Below are 20,601 nucleotides of genomic sequence, written 5' to 3'. Positions count from 1 at the left end.
ATTTCCCAAAAGCTCTCACCACCTAACAAAAGCCAAACATACAACACTCAGCAATCACTCTGAAGGAATGCTCCAGTGTTTGCTGTGTGTGGTGTTTGCAATGGTCAAACTTCATTACTACAAACCCAAGCACAATGGAGAGCTCTGATCTACCCAATGTTTCACCAGAACATGCCAGGTTTGTATGAATGAGTTTTGAAACTGTGCGGCACTGGAAAGGTTTGATGGACATGGGGTCCCTGTACTAATCCCCATCCTTTTCCAAAGCTGAAACCCTGTGTCCTGCACTTCTGAAGACACTTGCATTAATTTTCCTTCTCCTTGGATACGACTGGTGAAATATCAGAGAGAACAGCTATGGAAGCAGAATGGTCCAGTCCTGCACAGTATTTGAAACATGCAATACATGGCTAATCACAGCACCAGGAAAGCAGAACAAAATGTGTGTAAAAGACCACAGATCAGAGTAAACTCTCGCCATTACTGCAGATGTTTTCAAATACTCCCATTTCAGGGAACTCGTTAACCATTAGCACATTCCTGGTTACCCCCATCCTAGCTGCTGCCCAAAGGAAACAAACTCAAACATCACCAGAAACATCAACCCATCGAGTCAAAAAACAAACCCAAAATCTGACATCGTCTCAGAACCCCCAGTGTTTGAAAATCAAGTTTTACAGAGTCCCTACTCTATAATCTCAAGCTACTCCGGGTCTAATAGATTTACGGTGACATACAGAATGGAGAAATGCAAGAGAATACTGTTCTAGTTAAGGAACAGTATTGCTAGGGATTTTCATCTTTACATTTATGCAAAGTTTACAAATTCCAACAAGTTGTAAAAATCTATCACCAAAGCCCTTGGCGGCATTGGACCCTGTTCCCCAGGGAAACAATACCTCTCGAGAGGTTAAGTTCGTTCAACATTTAAGCAACCGAAAGATGGGATTTTAGGTCTTATGGCAGAGGGTAGTGTCCCTATCTCTGCGCCAGAAGCTCTGGGTTCAAATCCCACATCAGCAGTTGAAGGCTATGGAATGTGCGTTCATAACGCAGCTAAAGAGGTTGATTATCAGACTGTAAATTTTTCCAATAAGCCTGATGGCAGGCGGTAAGAACAGGAGAGATTCCTGGTCAGCCATACAGAAGGCAACAGCAAACCACTGCAGTACATTGCCAAGCACAATCATGGACCAATCAATGGGAGTCCATGGTCACCAATGCCCTCTTAGGGCCTGGTCTCTGAAGGAGGAGGAGGAAAGGTGGGGGTGAAAAGCTTGCTCTAGTCACTGTAGCAACAATGAGTGAGAATTAAACCAACATACAAAAAACAAAGATCTCAAATAATATCAGAAAATATTGGAAATGCACTTGGGGCACATCAGTGTCTAAAAAAAAAATCAGCCGACATCTAGACTGAGAACTTGAAGGGTTTTAAGGACAAGAAGGTTCCTCTGTTAGTTCCCCGTCTACTTGCAAAGAATAAATCTCACGCCCAGCTATTTTCAGACGAATTTGATTGGTTTGTCTTGGGCAGTACTGTTACCAGACTGATACGAATGACCCAAAACAGAAGCATGACCTTTTTTCCCCCTTTATAGATGTGCTCAGAACATCATCCTCAAATTTCATTCCTTTTGTATTTACATTTTTGAAAATCACTACAAACATGCCAAAACTGCTTAAGGATATGCTTGATTTTTTTAAGAAAAGCGAATTTCCCATTTGATTAACAGGACACTCCACACTATGGTCCTTCCATACATTTAGAAAAAAAAATGAGAGAAATTCTGCTTCATTCATTATTCAGTCTGACACTCAAAGCCCCTCCATGGTCAATTGTCCATTCACACATGCAGATAAAAAGCTGCGAATCACAAACAGCCCTGTGGATCCCAGAACCAGGCCTCGTCACAAAGTTAAATGGAAGAATTATACTCGTACTTGGAAGCTCAATGCCAGGAAACGGAACTTGCAGCCTATGTACAGCTAAAAGCACAAACGCACAAAGGCAGAACATAAATTAATAAAACAAAACAAAGTTACAATACAACATAATCTGAAGGACTAAAAGCAATGGTGTCATACAGAGACAATCTGTAAACCAGCGAATGAGAGTGCCATTAAATTCCACTCCCATCTCACACACTTTGTAATTTCAAACCGCCAGGCTGAGGTCACAACCCAGCAGCTCTGTGTCAGCTGAAGGAGATGCCATTTTCACCTCAATTTCCTGGAATTAAACCGCAGCTATGCTGGAAGTGAAGTCAGCGGTCGCTGCTGTCAGCTGCCAACCTTCCCATACGCAAAGCAGCTTTAGGGGAACTTGCATAATTCAATTGAGTCACCGTGTGCATGAGCATCTTCACTGGCTTAACCGGTTCAGAGTTAAGATTCCAGCTTTCATTCCTTGGATGTGGTCACGTTACACAGTACAGAGACACACACAGAGACACAGGGGGGCCAGGGACGAAAGGCAGGGGGCGACACAGAGGGGCCAAGGGAGGGGGCAGGGGGCGACACAGGGGGGCCGAAAGAGGGGGCGAGTGGCAGCAGGCGACATAGAGGGGCCGAGGAGTGAGGCCGAGGGGGCAAGAGACAGAGACACAGAGAGAGAGCGGGAAGTGGCGCGCGCGAGTGGGGGGGGGGGGCTGGATGAGAGAAAGGGGGGGGTGGTGGGAGAAAGAGTTATCGTGTGTGGAGGGAGCGTGTATGTTTGAGTGAGTGAGGAAGTGCGCGCGCCAGGGAAAGTCAGTGAGTAACTGTAACAGATGTGATTGTGTGCTTGCTTTCTTGCACAAACACGGTACAGAACAATGGCACAATCGTTAGTACATTCACTGAAGGGAAGAGAGTTTGGGAAGGAGAGATAGTGTATAGGACTATTTGGGAACAGCTGATGGACCATAAAGACAAACTGGGTTGGAACCAGTTTTAGTCACAATGAATCGGAGCAATAGGTATTAATGTTGCAGCTCCCTGCATTAAAGGTTATATAGCAGCAACTGAGAGTTTTGTTTTCAAACTGTGCCAAATTCCAAGTATTAGCAAAAAAAATGACTGCAACTCTCATACAAGTACAGGCTGCCGATCCAGTAACTTATCCCTCCCACCACCAGGAAAGGTGCCAGATTCAGTACGTTTGATGTCTGAGGTTTTATGGGCACCTGAAACAGCCACAATGCTGAGGAACTGCATCCCAGTATATTTCTTACATGGTAACTCCAGACCAGAATGTATTGTTGTGTTCTTCACAGCTGGCGGTGAGTGACGACCATCCACCATATCATATTCTGCATACTGGGCCTCTCCATGGATTACTGCCAGTCCCAGCCGTAATCTCTCTGCGTAAGACTGCGCTCTGCAATAAATGGGTGTCAAACAGACAGGAGCATGTCAAAATTATTCTTCTCTTTCACAACATGTACCTGGCTTAAAGTGCATGCCTGCTGATTCTGAACATGAAAAGCATCCTGAACTGCTACAGAGACCGATGTTGAGAAGTAAACAATTATGTTACAATATGCCACTTTGATTGTGAGAGATAAACTCCTGACGATTCACTCAAAGTCACTGACTGAGAGTGGTGTGTGTGAGAAACATTAGCAGCATCCCAGGTGCAGCCACGATGCTGCCTCGGATCCCTGGACAATTTTATGGTACCAGCATTGAAATGCAATGTGAATCTTACATAATCAGCATGGAAACAGGCCCTTCGGCCCAGCTGGTCCATACTGCCCAGTTTTTAACCACTAAGCTAGTTCCAACTGCCCACATTTGGCCCATATCCCTCTATACCCATCTTACCCATGTAACTGTCTAAACGCTTTTTAAAAGACAAAATTGTACCCGCCTCTACTACTACCTCTGGCAGCTTGTTCCAGACACTCACCACCCTCTGTGAAACAAATTGCCCCTCTGGACCCTTTTGTATTTCTCCCCTCACCTTAAACCTATGCCCTCTAGTTTTAGGCTCCCCGACCTTTGGGAAAAGATATTGACTATCTAGCTGATCTATGCCCCTCATTACTTTATAGACCTTGAGAAGATCACCCCTAAGCCTCCTACTGGGCAGCACGGTGGCACAGTGGTTAGCACTGCTGCCTCACAGCGCCAGGGACCTGGGTTCAATTCCCGGCTCGGGTCACTGTCTGTGTGGAGTTTGCACGTTCTCCCTGTGTCTGCACGGGTTTCCTCCGGGTGCTCTGGTTTTCTCCCACAGTCCGAAAGATGTGCTGGTTAGGTGCATTGACTATGCTAAATTTTCCCTCAGTGTACCCGAACACGCGCCGCAATGTGGCAACCAGGGGATTTTCACAGTAACTTCATGTAAGCCGACTTGTGACACTAATAAGCTCCAGGGGAAAAAATCCCAGTCTATCCAGAAATCCCAGAAGTAGGAGAGATCCTAAACGAATACTTTGCATCAGGATTCACAAAGGAGAGGGACATGTTGACTGGTATTGTCTCAGAGAGATGTGTTGACCCGTTAGAAAATATCTCAATTACAAGGGAGGAAGTGTTAGGTTTTTTAGGAAACATTAAGACAGACAAATCCCCAGGGCCGGATGGCATCTATCCTAGACTCCTCAGGGAGGCAAGAGATGCAATTGCTGGGCCTCTAACAGAAATCTTTGTCTCTTCACTGGACACAGGTAAGGTCCTTGAGGATTGGAGGATAGCAAATGTAGTCCCGTTATTTAAGAAGGGTAGCAAGGATAACCTGGGTAATTATAGGCCAGTGAGCTTGACGTCCGTGGTAGGGAAGTTGTTGGAGAAGATTCTTAGAGATAGGATATATGCGCATTTAGAACTGAATAATCTCATTAGCGATAGACAGCATGGTTTTGTACGAGGGAGGTCATGCCTCACAAGTTTGGTTGAGTTTTTTGAGGAGGTGACAAAAACGATTGACGAGGGAAGGGCCGTGGATGTCGTCTATATGGATTTTAGTAAAGCGTTTGACAAGGTCCCTCATGGCAGGCTGGTGCAAAAGGTTAAATCTCACGGGATAAAAGGTGAGTTAGCTAGATGGGTGGAGAACTGGCTTAGCCAAAGAAAGAAGTCTCACAACACCAGGTTAAAGTCCAACAGGTTTATTTGGTAGCAAATACCATAAGCTTTCGGAGCACTGCTCCTTCGTCAGATGGAGTGGAAATGTGCTCTCAAACAGTGCAAACAGACAAAATCAAGTTGCAGAATACTGATTGGAATGCGAATCCTACAGCCAGCCAGGTCTTAAAGGTACAGACATTGTGGGTGGAGGGAACATTAAACACAGGTTAAAGAGATGTGCATTGTCTCCAGACAGAACAGCTAGAGAGATTCTGCAAGCCCAGGAGGCAAGCTGTGGGGGGTTACTGATAATGTGACATAAATCCAGCATCCCGGTTTAGGCCGTCCTCATGTGTGTGGAACTTGGCTATCAGTTTCTGTCCAGCGACTCTGCGCTGTCGTGTGTTGTGAAGGCCGCCTTGGAGAACGCTTACCTGAAGATCAGAGGCTGAATGCCCGTGACTGCTGAAGTGCTCCCCCACAGGAAGAGAACAGTCTTGCCTGGTGATTGTCGAGCGGTGTTCATTCATCCGTTGTCGTAGCGTCTGCATGGTTTCCCCAATGTACCATGCCTCGGGACATCCTTTCTTGCAGCGTATCAGGTAGACAATGTTGGTCGAGTTGCAAGAGTAGGTACCGTGTACCTGGTAGATGGTGTTCTCACGTGAGATGATGGCATCTGTGTCGACGATCCGGCACGTCTTGCAGAGGTTGCTGTGGCAGGGTTGTGTGGTGTCGTGGTCACTGTTCTCCTGAAAGCTGGGTAGTTTGCTGCGGACAATGGTCTGTTTGAGGTTGCGTGGTTGTTTGAAGGCAAGAAGTGGGGGTGTGGGGATGGCCTTGGCGAGATGTTCGTCTTCATCAATGACATGTTGAAAGCTCTGGAGGAGATGCCGTAGCTTCTCCGCTCTGGGGAAATACTGGACGATGAAGGGTACTCTGTCCACCATGTCCCGTGTTTGTCTTCTGATACCCAGCCTTCAGGAGAACAGTGACCATGACACCACACAACCCTGCCACAGCAACCTCTGCAAGACGTGCCGGATCATCGACACGGATGCCATCATCTCACGTGAGAACACCATCTACCAGGCACATGGTACCTACTCTTGCAACCATGCAGACGCTACGACAACGGATGAATGAACACCGCTCGACAATCACCAGGCAAGACTGTTCTCTTCCTGTGGGGGAGCACTTCAGCAGTCACGGGCATTCAGCCTTGGATCTTCAGGTAAGCGTTCTCCAAGGCGGCCTTCACGACACACGACAGCGCAGAGTCGCTGAGCAGAAACTGATAGCCAAGTTCCGCACATGAGGACGGCCTAAACCGGGATGTTGGATTTATGTCACATTATCAGTAACCCCCACAGCTTGCCTCCTGGACTTGCAGAATCTCACTAGCTTTTCTGTCTGGAGACAATACACATCTCTTTAACCTGTGTTTAATGTTCCCTCCACCCACATTGTCTGTACCTTTAAGACCTGACTGGCTGTAGGATTCGCATTCTAATCAGTATTCTGTAACTTGATTTTGTCTGTTTGACCTGTTTGAGAGTACATTTCCACGCCATCTGACGAAGGAGCAGTGCTCCGAAAACTTATGGTATTTGCTACCAAATAAACCTGTTGGACTTTAACCTGGTGTTGTGAGACTTCTTACTGTGTTTACCCCAGTCCAACGCCAGCATCTCCACATCATGATTAGCCATAGAAGACAGAGGGTAACAGTGGAGGGGTCTTTTTCCGGTTGGAGGTCTGTGACTAGTGGTGTTCATGTTCTGCAGGGCTCTGTACTGGGACCTCTGTTGTTTGTGATATATATATATATATATATATAAATGATTTGGAGGAAGATGTAGCTGGTGTGATCAGTAAGTTTGCGGACGACACGAAGATTGCTGGAGTTGCGGATAGTGATGAACATTGTCAGAGAATACAGCAGGATATAGATAGGCTGGAACATTGGGCGGAGAAATGGCAGATGGAATTTAATCCAGATAAATGCGAAGTGATGCATTTCGGTAGATCTAATGCAAGGGGAGCTATACAATAAATGGCAGAACCATCAGGAGTATAGACACACAGAGGGATCTGGGTGTACAAGTCCACAGATCCTTAAAGGTGGCAGCACAGGTGGAGAGGGTGGTGAAGAAGGCATATGGCATGCTTGCCTTTATTGGGCAGGGCATAGAATATAAAAGTTGGCATATGATGTTGCAGCTGTATAGGACGTTGGTTAGGCCACATTTGGAATACTGCGTCCAGTTCTGGTCGCCACACTACCAGAAGGACGTGGAGGCTTTGGAGAGAGTACAGAAAAGGTTTACCAGGATGTTGCCAGATTAATGTTACCAGAGAGGCAGTGCTGGGTAGACTAATGGGACTGAAGGTGGACAAGTCCCCGGGTCCGGATGGAATGCATCCCAGGGTATTGAAAGAAATGTCAGAGGTAATAGTGGATGCGTGATTATTTATCAAAACTCGTTGCATTCTGGGGTAGTGCCGGTTGATTGGAAAACGGCTAATGTTACGCCGCTGTTTAAAAAAGGAAGGAGACAAAAGGCGGGTAACTATAGGCCGGTCAGCTTAACGTCTGTAGTAGGGAAAATGCTGGAATCCATTATTAAAGAGGAGATAGCAGGGCATCTGGATAGAAATGGCTCGATCAATCAGACGCAGCATGGATTCATGAGGGGAAAGTCGTGCTTGACGAACATGTTGGATTTTTATGAAGATGTGACTAGGGCGGTTGATGGAGGAGAACCGGTGGATGCGGTGTTTTTGGATTTGCAAAAGGCGTTTGATAAGGTGCCCCATAAAAGGCTGCTGAAGAAGATTAGGGCACACGGAGTTGGGGGTAGTGTGTTAAAGTGGATTGGGGACTGGCTATCCGACAGGAAGCAAAGAGTCGGAATAAATGGGTGTTTTTCCGGTTGGAGGAAGGTAACTAGTGGCGTGCCGCAGGGATCGGTACTCGGGCCGCAACTGTTTACCATTTATATAGATGATCTGGAGGAGGGGACGGAGTGTAGGGTAACGAAGTTTGCAGACGACACAAAGATAAGTGGAAAAGTGAATCGTGTGGAGGACGGAGAAGATCTGCAGGGAGATTTGGACAGGCTGAGTGAGTGGGCGAGGATATGGCAAATGGAGTATAACGTTGAGAAATGCGAGGTTATACACTTTGGAGGATATAATAACAAATGGGATTACTATCTCAATGGAAACAAATTAAAACATGCTACCGTGCAAAGGGACCTGGGGGTCCTTGTGCATGAGACGCAAAAGCCCAGTCTGCAGGTACAACAGGTGATCAAGAAGGCAAATGGGATGTTGGCCTATATTGCGAGGGGGATAGAATATAAAAGCAGGGATGTCTTGATGCACCTGTACAGGGCATTGGTGAGGCCGCAGCTGGAATACTGTGTGCAGTATTGGTCCCCTTATATGAGGAAGGATATATTGGCATTGGAGGGAGTGCAGAGAAGGTTCACCAGGTTGATACCGGAGATGAGGGGTTTGGATTATGAGGAGAGGCTGAGGAGATTGGGTTTGTACTCGTTGGAGTTTAGAAGGATGAGGGGGGATCTTATGGAGACTTATAAGATAATGCGGGGGCTGGATAGGGTGGAGGCGGAGAGATTCTTTCCACTTAGTAAGGAAGTTAAAACTAGAGGACACAGCCTCAAAATAAAGGGGGGTCGGTTTAAGACAGAGTTGAGGAGGAACTTCTTCTCCCAGAGGGTGGTGAATCTCTGGAATTCTCTGCCCACTGAGGTGGTGGAGGCTACCTCGCTGAATATGTTTAAAGCGCGGATGGATGGATTCCTGATCGGTAAGGGAATTAAGGGTTATGGGGATCAGGCGGGTAAGTGGTACTGATCCACGTCAGATCAGCCATGATCTTATTGAATGGCGGGGCAGGCTCGAGGGGCTAGATGGCCTACTCCTGCTCCTATTTCTTATGTTCTTATGTTGCCTAGTATGGAGGGTCTTAGCTATGAGGAGAGATTGGGTAAACTGGGGATGTTCTCCCTGGAAAGACGGAGGATGAGGGGCGACCTAATAGAGGTGTATAAAATTATGAAGGGCATAGATAGGGTGAACAGTGGGAAGCTTTTTCCCAGGTCGGAGGTGACGAACACAAGGGGTCACGGGTTCAAGGTGAGGGGGGCAAGGTTCAACACAGATGTCAGGGGGACATATTTTACACAGAGGGTGGTGAGGGCCTGGAATGCACTGCCAAGCAAGGTGATTGAGGCGGACACGCTGGGATCGTTTAAGACTTATCTAGATAGCCCCATGAACAGACTGGGAATAGAGGGATACAAACAAATGGTCTAGTGGGCACATGAGCGGCGCAGGCTTGGAGGGCCGAAGGGCCTGTTCCTGTGCTGTATTGTTCTTTGTTCTTGTTCTATCCAGTCTCTCCTTATAACTCAAACCATTCGTCAGCCCACTGGCCCAATTGATCAAGATCCCATTGCAATTCCAGTTAACCTTCTTCACTATGCCACCAATGTTGGTGTCATCTGCAAACTTACGGACCATACCTCAAATTCTCATCCAAATCATGAATATAAATGACAAATAATAGTGGACCCAGAACTGATCCCTGAGGCACACCGCTGGTCACAGGCCTCCCGTTTGAAAGCAACCCTCTGGCTTCTGTCATTAAGCCAATTTTGTATCCATTTAGATACCTCACCCTGGATCCCGTGAGATTTAACCTTATGCAACAACCTACCATGCGGTACCTTGTCAAAGGCCTTGCTAAAAGTCCATGTAGACAACGTCAACTGCACTGCCCTCAACTACCTTCTTGGTTACCCCTTCAAAAAACTCAATCAAAATCTTTGTTTTCTTTTAACTTTAATGCTTTTATTTATTCCAGGTGTGCGCCTCTGTTCCTTTTAGAGTGATTATTCCCATTACTGCCACTCAGTTTGGATACAAATCCACTGACTTGGGCATTTGCTGGAAATGGTCATTTCCGAATGGGAGCTAACAAACCCAGCAAGATACAACAACAGCGTTTAAGAGGCATCTTGACAGATACATGAATAGGCAGCAAATAGAGGCATACAGACCACGTAGACAAAAGGTTTTTAGTTTAGAAAGAAGTCATGTGTCACAGGCTTGTTGGGCTGAAGGGCCTGTTCCTGTGCTATACTGTTCTTAGGTCAAATGCAGCAGAATGGATACCAATTGATAGCAAAATAAAAACAGGGTGAAAGCTTCTAGTTCCTCAGGCGGGTAGTGAGGTGTCCCAGTGGGTTCATTGCTACTCTTCCCCATTTACAGAAAAAGCTGAACTCAGGAATCTGAAATCCAATTTTAAATCTTTTGACACAGCAAATTTGGGGAAGGATTGGAACAAAATACAGGAAAACATGAATAAACTTGCGGAATGGTTTATATTCAAACTAATTCTGATATTGTTACAAATACAAAGTGTTGTGTTTAGGGCCACTTCTTTGAAATGAAAGCTGGATTAGGGGGGGGGGGTCATGCAATTTGCTCTGAATTTAGCTCAACAAAAGCCTGAATATTAGTAGAGAAATGTTGCTGGGAAAGTTGATGGGATTGAAGGCGGATAAATCCCCAGGGCCTGATAATTCTGTGATTAGAAATTACCTATTTGGGAAAAGGAGGAAACTAGTCCAGGTTCCAGGAGAATGCAGCATCTGCTTAAGGGACAGTGTAAATCATAGAATCCCTACAGCCCATTGGGTCTGCACCGACAACAATTCCACCCACACCCTATCCCTGTAACCCACATATTTACCCCGCTAATCCCTCTAACGTACGTATCCCTGGACACACAGGATCAATTTAGCATGGCCAATAAACCTAACCTGCACATCTTTGGACTGAGAGAGGAAACCCACGCAGACATGGGGAGAATGTGCAAACTCCACATGGACAGTAACCCAAGCCGGGAACCGAACCCAGGTCCCTGGCGCTGTAAGGCAGCAGTGCTAACCACTCTGCCGCCCTAAATAAAGCATAACCATAGCAGGAATTTTTTGGTTATGTTAAAAGTTAAATGGGGACTTTATTTTCTGTAGTTTATAGTCTAAGTTGCCAACAAAATAGTGTTTCGTCAACGTTGCTTTTAGAACATAGAACGAAAGGGAAATCATGCTTGACAAATCTATTGGAATGTTTTGAGGATGTAACTAGTAGAGGTGACCGAGGAGAACCAGTGGATGTGGTTTATTTAGACTTTCAGAAGGCTTTCGACAAGGTCTCACATAACAGACTACTATGTAAAGTTAAAGCACATGGGATTGCAGGTAATGTCTTGAGATGGCTAGAAAGCTGGTTAGCAGATAGGAAGCAAAGAGTTGGAATAAATGGGTCTTTTTCTGATTGGCAGTCAGTGACTAGTGGGGCCCCAACTGTTCACATTATAATATTAATGATTCGGAAGAGGGAACTGAATGTATTATCTCCAAATTTGCAGATGATACAAACTTGGGTGGGAGGGTGAGCTAGGAGGAGGATGCAGAGATGCTTCAGCGTGATTTGGACAGGCTGAGTGCATGGCAGATGCAGTACAATGTGGATAAATGTGAGGTCATCCACCTTGGTAACAATAATAGGAAGACAGATTATTACTTGAATGGATGTAAATTGAGAGAGATGGATACTCAACAAGACCTTGGAGTACTCATGCATCAGTCGCTGAAAGTAAGCGCGCAGGTACAGCAGGCAGTAAAGAAGGCAAATGGTACTGATCCACGTTAGATCAGCCATGATCTTATTGAATGGCGGGGCAGGCTCGAGGGGCTAGATGGCCTACTCCTGCTCCTATTTCTTATGTTCTTATGTTCTTATGTATGTTGGCCTTCATAGTGAGAGGATTTGAGTATAGGGATTGGGATGTTTTGCTGCAATTGTACAGGGTATTGGTGAGGCCACATCTGGAGTAGTGTGTGCAGTTTTGGTGTCCCTATCTGAAGAAGGATGTTCTTGCTATAGAGGGAGTATAGCGAAGGTTTACCAGGCTGATACCTGGGATAGCAGGTCTAGTCATATGAGGAGAGACTAAGTCAGTTAGGATTATATTCCTTGGAGTTTGGAAGAGTGAGGGGTGATCTCATAGAAACTTATAAAATTCTAACAGGGCTAGACAGGGTAGATTCAGAAAGAATGTTCCCAACGGTGGGGGAGTCCAGAACTGGGGGTCATAGTTTGAGGATAAGGGGTAAACCTTTTAGAACTGAGGTGAGGAGCAGTTTCTTCACCCAGAGGGTGGTGAATGTGTGGAATTCACCACCACAGAAAGTAGTTGAGGCCAAAATGTTGAGAGATTTCAAGAAATTAGATATAGCTCTTGGGGCTAAAAGGATCAAGGGATATGGGGGAGAAAGGGTACTAAAAGAGATGACGGGAGAAACAGCAAATGCGCTAGTGGTAATTTACCAAAATTCGCCGGACTCTGGGGTGGTTCCCGCAGATTGGAAAACAGCAAATGTGACGCCACTGTTTAAAAAAGGAGGTCGACAAAAGGCGGGTAACTATAGGCCGGTTAGCTTAACTTCTATAGTAGGGAAACTGCTTGAATCTATCATCAAGGAAGAAATAGCGAGACATCTGGATATAAATTGTCCCATTGGTAAGACGCAGCATGGGTTCAAGAAGGGAAAGTCATGTTTGACTAATTTGGTGGAATTCTTTGAGAACATTACATGTGCAGTGGACAATGGGGAACCTGTGGATGTGGTGTATCTGGATTTCCAGAAGGCATTTGACAAGGTGCCGCACCAAAGACTGCTGCATAAGGTAAAGGTGCACGGTGTTACAGGTAATGTATTAGCATGGATAGAGGATTGGTTAACTAACAGAAAGCAAAGAGTAGGGGTAAATGGGTGTTTTTCTGGTTGGCTATCAGTGACTAGTGGTGTGCCTCAGGGATCAGTGTTGGGACCGCAATTGTTTACGATTTACACAGATGATTTGGAGTTGGGGACCAAGTGTAGTGTGTCAAAATTCGCAGATGACACCAAGATGGGTGGCAGAGCAAAGTGTGCAGAGGACGCTGAAAGTCTGCGAAGGGATATAGATAATCTAAGGTGAGTGGCGAGGGTCTGGCAGATGGAGAACAATGTTGGTAAATGTGAGGTCATCCATTTTGGTAGGAATAACAGCAAAATGGACTATATTTAAATGGTAAAAAATTGCAGCATGCTGCTGTGCAGAGGGACCTGGGTGTCCTTGTGCAGGAATCTCAAGGAGTTGGTTTGCATGTGCAGCAGGTAATTAAGAAGGCAAATGGAATTTTGACCTTCATTGCTAGAGGGATGGAGTTTAAAAACAGCGAGGCTATGTTGCAGCTGTATAAGGTGCTGGTGAGGCCACACCTGGAGTACTGTGTACAGTTTTGGTCTCCTTATCTGAGAAAGGATATACTGGCACTGGAGGGGGTGCAGAGGAGATTCACTAGGTTGATTCTGGAGTTGAGGGGGTTGGCTTATGAGGAGAGAGTGAGTAGACTGGGGCTATACTCATTGGAATTCAGAAGAATGAGGGGAGATCTTATAGAAACATATAAGATTATGAAGGGAATAGATAAGATAGAAGCAGGGAAGTCATTTCCACTGGTGGGTGAAACTAGAACTAGGGGGCATAGCCTCAAAATAAGGGGAAGCAGATTTCGGACTGAGTTGAAGAGGAACTTCTTCATACAAAGGATTGTGAATCTGTGGAATTCCCTGCCCAGTGAAGCATCGAATGTTTTTAAGTCAAGGATAGATAAATTTTTGAACAGTAAAGGAATTAAGGGTTATGGTGAGCGAGTGGGTAAGTGGAGCCGAGTCCATGAAAAGATCAGCCATGATCTTATTGAATGGTGGAGCAGGATCGAGGGGCCAGATGGCCTACTCCTGCTCCTAGTTCTTATGTTCTTAACTCACATACCATTCTTACTGCTTATGGAATGCCTGTGTGCAAACTAACCATAGTAAGGCATTGTGCTTCAAAATGACACCAACTTAATTTTATATATCACCTTTAGCATGGTAAAATGTCCCAAGGTGCTTCACAAGAGCATCATCAATAACATCTGCACTAAGCCACATAAGGAGATCAAAGGACAGATGATCAAAAACTTGGTCAAAGAGGTAGATTTAAGGAGAGGAAAGAGGCAGAGGTTTAGGGAGGGAATTCCCGAGTTTAGGGTGTAGATAATTGAAGACACAGCCACAGCAGGGGATTAATAAAATCAAAGATGCTTAAGAGCCAGAATTAGAGGAGTGTGTAGACCTCAGGAGAATCCAGAGGCATTTACAGGAGCCTTGGCATACTCTCTATTCTGATTGAGTTTACAACCCAATCCATTAGGCAACAGAGCAGACCATCCTTACCTCTTGGCTGCAGCTGGTGATTTTGCGACAATTATTGCATTTCTATAATCATGAATCTGTAAGAAAGAATATACAGCCAGCTTTAAAAACCTTCTGGAACTGAACTTTCAGCATCAGTTCTATAATCCACACAATCTGGGCTAGCTTCACAGCCAGATGCAAGGCTGAGACATTTGCCACCATAGAGAGCAGGAGCCTGATTTCACCTCAGAGGAATGATCTAGTTGAACAGGTGGATAATGTTACACCTACAGAAACCACAAATTGAATCACAGATTGAATTGGTGTTTGGGAAAGGTTGCAGGAGACATTCAAAATGAAGCAAGGGATGAGAAGCTTTAATTCTGAGAAAAGACAAGAGAAACATGTACAATAAAACAGAAGATTAACAGAAGATAAATATGCTCAAAATTAAAACAGGCTTTAATGACAAAATTGGGAAAAAAAGTGATACTTTCTGGTTGATGCGTCACTAACTACAGTGCATAGCTCAAAATCATTAAAACAGCTGGAATCAAATGGAGTCTTTATTTATCACAAAGAGGATCGTCAAGCCACGGAAAAGTAGAGATGGCAGTGAAAGCTTTGTGGGAAGTGGATAAATGTTTGATAAAGAACACATGGTAAGGGGCAGGAGATAGGAGGAAATAAAAAGCTCAGTGGCCTCCTTCTGTGTTCCAAAGATTCTTCATTTCCAGGAGGGCACATAGAACAAATATTATGTTCTTACAATAGCCTGAGCCCAGCCAAAAAATATTATAAACATTCAACAGCAGCAAAGAACAAAACTACAGTCCAACTATTTTAAACTACAGTCCAACTATTTTAAACTACAATCCAACTATTTTAAACTACAGTCCAACTATTTTAAAAACCATTAAATTCATCACCTTCACCATCTGGCAGTTTATCAAATTCATTCCGAGTCACTTTGCCTGTGGCACCATTGTAAGGATCCTACTCCGGATCTGATGTGGTGCTTTCCATTTCTCCCTCAACAACAAATCATCTTCCTCTCCATCAGATTAGATAGTCCAACATTTTTTGAATGATTTGATGACAGTTTGTGCATTAACCGCATCCCGCGCTTTGATAACAAAACCACACAAAGCATCAAGCCGGGCAGCTGACATATTTCCACTTGGAGAAGGATTTATTTCTCCATCACTCACCCACCTATTCCATTCAGTGTGAACCTGATCGCGAATGGTTTGTTGAGGCAAACGTTCAAAGGTTGAACTACGAACGTTACATCCCGGCGTGTAACTACAATGTAGGTGTTATTTCTTCACAGGAACCTCTATCTCATTGGTTATATGGCATCTGAACACGTGCCACACTAAGCAGCTGTGATTTGAGGAGGCCATTGGGATTTCTATTCCACACATTATCAATCTCTAAAGCTCCAGTAGAGAACTGGACTTTGGTATGGTTTTACGTTTGGAAATTGCCATAGCTTTACATTGTTCCACTGGCCATGCAGCTGAGCACCATCGTGAACCTTGTCTTCTCGTTGCCTATGATTTTCACTAGAACTGTTTTCGAATCTTTCCACTCCACAGTTTGGTTACTGGAGGATGACGAAATTCATGGGCACTTCATCCAGGTTGCCGATATACCAAAGTGAGCACTTATGTTTTTATCACCGTCTAATAATAAATCATGGGAATCTGATCTTTTTGGCATCGATTTATTTGGTGGTCTCTGAGCGATTCTGGTCTTCTGCTGCAACACTAGACATTTTTATTCCAAAAAGCAGCTCCACCAACTCTGTTACTCTGAAATCTTTGCTGGACTCAGGTTTTGATTTGACCCACTTAAATGCATATATACACATTGGATTCTGGTGACGATGTAACCATTCTGAAGATTGGGTTATATGGTCTGTGTTCACGAGGTCTTGGGAATCTTCTTCAGGAGGATTACTTCATTTCCATTCTCAGGACAGTTTTCCACTAACACAGAATTCCCTCGCTGCAGCACAGCTCTTTGCTGAGTTCGCAAATATTATGACTTGTGGCTTGAAAAACAGCTTTTGGCAGAGGACTGATTTCTGTTTGTTTGCCACACGCTGTCTGCTCTGTGTGGGCGTGTCTTAAACTTCCACACACTTCTCGGCAATACAGTTTGATCTCAAGCTGATCTTGAGGGTGCCTGAAACTTGGATGATATTGGAACAGTGTAGATTAGAGGGGCTTTAGATTGGTACCACTGGTCGGCGCAACATCGAGGGCCGAAGGGCCTGTACTGCGCTGTAATGTTCTATGTTCTATGCATTTCTCAGACGATAAATTGAGACCGACTCCCGCTGGAAGTATAGCATTTCTCATCAGAAATGGGGGATACACCTAAAGCAGGATTGTCTTGTACGCTGGGCTGATTTACAGGCCATAATCTCCAGGTTTAGTGTTTAGAGAGGCTGGAATGCAGTGGTAATGAAGTAATGGTTAATTTGTACACGGGAGTGATTAGACCACAGAATGCTGAGTGCAATCCTGGATGCCACATTTTGAACAAAACGTTCAGGTAATACTGTACATTCATTCGCCAGAAGGATTTCAAGAATGGGAAACGATAGTTATTAGACAAAATAAAATAGCTGGAGTATTACAACAGAGAAAGGAAAGAGGAAATCTAATCTCGGTTTTAAAATGGACTTGTTTTGGAGTGTGAAATAAGAAAAAAAAAACTTACTTTCCTGGTTGGGCAAATGAGTGATGAGCAGCTATTACAAAGAACAAACAAAGAACAGTACAGCACAGGAAACAGGCCCTTCGGCCCTCCAAGCCTGTGCCGTTCATTGGTCCAACTAGACCATTCGTTTGTATCCCTCCATTCCCAGACTGCTCATGTGACTATCCAGGTCAGTCTTAAACGATGCCAGCGTGTCTGCCTCCACCGCCCTACTTAGCAGCGCATTCCAGGCCCCCACCACTCTCTGTGTAAAAAACGTCCCTCTGATGTCTGAGTTATACCTCGCCCCTCTCACCTTGAGCCCGTGACCCCTCGTGATCGTCACCTCCGACCTGGGAAAAAGCTTCCCACTGTTCACCCTATCTATCCCCTTCATAATTTTGTACACCTCTATTCGGTCTCCCCTCATTCTCAGTCTTTCCAGGGAGAACAAGCCCAGTTTACCCAATCTCTCCTCATAGCTAAGACCCTCCATACCAGACAACATCCTGGTAAACCTTCTCTGCACTCTCTCTAAAGCCTCCATGTCCTTCTGGTAGTGCGGCGACCAGAACTGGACGCAGTACTCCAAATGTGGACTAACCAGCGTTCTATACAGCTGCAACATCAGACTCCAGCTTTTATACTCTATACCCCGCCCTATAAAGGCAAGCATACCATATGCCTTCTTCACCACCTTCTCCACCTGTGCTGCCACCTTCAAGGATTTGTGGACTTGCACACCTAGGTCCCTCTGTGTTTCTATACTCTTGATGGCTCTGCCATTTATTGTATAACTCCCCGCTACATTAGTTCTTCCAAAATGCATCACTTCGCATTTATCTGGATTAAATTCCATCTGCCATTTCTCCGCCCAATTTTCTAGCCTATCTATATCCTGCTGTATTGTCCGACAATGTTCATCGCTATCCGCAAGTCCAGCCATCTTCGTGTCATCCGCAAACTTGCTGATAACACCAGTTACACCTTCTTCCAAAACATTTATATATATATCACAAATAGCAGAGGTCCCAATACAGAGCCCTGCGGAACACCACTGGTCACAGACATCCAGCTGGAAAAAGAACCTTCGACTGTTACCCTCTGTCTCCTGTGGCCAAGCCAGTTTTCTACTCATCTAGCCACCTCTCCTTGTATCCCATCAGCCTGAACCTTCTTAACCAACCTGCCATGAGGGACTTTGTCAAATGCCTTACTGAAATCCATATAGATGACATCCACGGCCTTTCCTTCGTCAACCGTTTTTGTCGCTTCCTCAAAAAACTCCACCAAATTTGTAAGGCACGACCTCCCTCTTACAAAGCCATGCTGTCTGTCACTAATGAGATTGTTCTGTTCTAAATGCGCATACATCCTGTCTCTAAGAATCCTCTCTAACAACTTCCCTACCACGGACGTCAAGCTCACTGGCCTATAATTACCCGGGTTATCCCTGCTACCCTTCTTAAATAACGGTACTACATTTGCTATCCTCCAATCCTCAGGGACCTCACCTGTGTCCAATGAAGAGACAAAGATTTCCGTCAGAGGCCCAGCAATTACATCTCTTGTCTCCCTGAGCAGTCTCGGATAGATGCCATCAGGCCCTGGGGATTTTTCAGTTTTAATGTTACCTAAAAAACCAACACTTCCTCCCTTGTAATGGAGATTCTCTCTAACGGGTCAACACCTCCCTCTGAGACACTCCCAGTCAACAAGTCCCTCTCCTTTGTGAATACCGATGCAAAGTATTCATTTAGGGGAGATCTCCCCTATTCCCTTGGGTTCTAAGCATAATTCCCCTCCTTTGTCCCCGAGAGGTCCGACTTTTTCCTTGACAACTCTTTTGTTCCTAACATATGAATAAAATGCCTTAGGATTCTCCTTAATCCTATCTGCCAAGAACATTTCGTGACTTCTTTTTGCCCTTTTAACTCCCGTTTGAGTTCTTTCCTACTGTCTCTATTCCTCCAGAGCTCCATCTGTTTTCAGTTGCCTGGACCTAACATATGCCTCTCCTTTCTTTTTGATCAGATCCTCAATTTCCCTGGTTATCCACCGCTCTCGAATCCTACCTTTCCTATCCTTCCTTTTTACAGGCAGATGCCTGTCCTGCAGCCTTATCAACTGTTCCTTAAAAGACTCCCACATGCCAGACGTGGACTTACCCCCGAACAGCCTCTCCCAATCAACGGCCACCAATTCCTGCTTAATCCGGCTATAGTTAGCCTTCCCCCAATTTACCACCCTACCCTTAGGATAACACTCGTCCTTGTCCATTACTATCCTAAAGGTAACAGAGTTGTGGTCACTATTTGCCACATGTTCCCCTACCGAAACTTTGACGACCTGACCAGGCTCATTTCCCAGAACTAGATCCAGTATAGCCCCCTCTCTAGTTGGGCTATCTACATACTGTTCCAAAGAACCTTCCAGTACGCATTTTACAAATTCCTCCCTGTCCAGACCCCCAGCCCTAAGCACTTTCCAAATGCAAATTAAAAATGAAAGGCTGGAAGAAATTTAACTTACTGTTTTTACAAACAGATGAACACCAAATTAGAAGGAGTAGGCCAAGTGTTTAGGACAGAAACTATTGCATCTTTTAAAAGGAAAACAGGAAAAATATTGGAAGCAAAAGGAGTGTGCAGGGTTATGAGGAGCAGCAGGGTGGAATCAGTTCGGAATCCCTCTGGCAAAGGACACAGACAATTGGGAAAATGACTAAGTTGTAAATTCTAAATCATGTTTAATTCGAACTGAAAACAGCTGATTAGCAGCTACTGATTATACATGCTGAAACTCTGACTAATTCCCTGCAGCTGGTACATGCTCTCAATCTCACCTCATCCTGGATGTACTGCAGGAGAAATGGTGACGCTCGAAGGTTGTCAACAGGAATGTTGAAGAAGCCCTGGATCTCTTTTTGATGCAAGTCCATTGTGATAATGTGGGTTAAACCTGAGGACAGCACACAAGTTTCACCAAGCACTTCACAGCAGGTTTTAAACTGAGACCAACAGTCGCTAACATTGAATCAGTTTCAAAACATCACACCCAGCCTATCCAGTCCTTCTACCAGGCTGCTGTCCCCTGCAGTGCTCAGTAAGGATGCAAACACAGCCACCTCAGTGGAGAAGGTTGTAGGTTACAGGGAGATATAGATGGGTTGGTCAGATGGGCAGAGCAATGCAGATGGTACTTAACCTTGAAAAGTGCAAGGTGATGCATTTTGGAAGAAGTAATAAGACAAGGGAGTATTTAATGAATGGCAGGACACTGGGAAGCTCAGAGGAACAGAGGGATCTTAGGATAAAGGAAAAATTCTTGTCTCATCATCTCCCTCCAATTGTGCTCAACAAAGTGTCCGCTGACCAGACTCTAATCTCCCTGCCATATTCGTCAGTGTCCCGTTGTCTGGCATTCTCGAAACCGGGAAGCTCAGAGAGACAGAGCGATCTTGGGGTAATTATTCACAGATCCCGGAGGTCAGCAGAGC

At 45.1% G+C, this 20,601-nt stretch overlaps 1 protein-coding gene across 1 annotated transcript in view; it reads right to left on the bottom strand.

The window, feature by feature from the left end:
- Positions 1-20,601, bottom strand: part of prpsap1 (phosphoribosyl pyrophosphate synthetase-associated protein 1) — a 71,544-nt gene that overhangs the window by 10,708 nt on the left and 40,235 nt on the right. Inside the window, exons 6-8 of the mRNA XM_078225881.1 lie at positions 19,948-20,063; positions 14,430-14,485; positions 3,216-3,361 (exon numbers count right to left, since the gene is read on the bottom strand). Of these exons, the coding sequence (XP_078082007.1) occupies positions 3,216-3,361; positions 14,430-14,485; positions 19,948-20,063 (318 nt within the window). The remainder of the gene's footprint in view (positions 1-3,215; positions 3,362-14,429; positions 14,486-19,947; positions 20,064-20,601) is intronic.

This window comes from Mustelus asterias, chromosome 12, assembly GCF_964213995.1.
Source record: "Mustelus asterias chromosome 12, sMusAst1.hap1.1, whole genome shotgun sequence".
Lineage (NCBI taxonomy): Eukaryota > Metazoa > Chordata > Chondrichthyes > Carcharhiniformes > Triakidae > Mustelus > Mustelus asterias.
The sequence above is the reverse complement of the archived record's forward strand: the minus strand, read 5'-3'. Positions and strand labels throughout refer to the sequence as shown.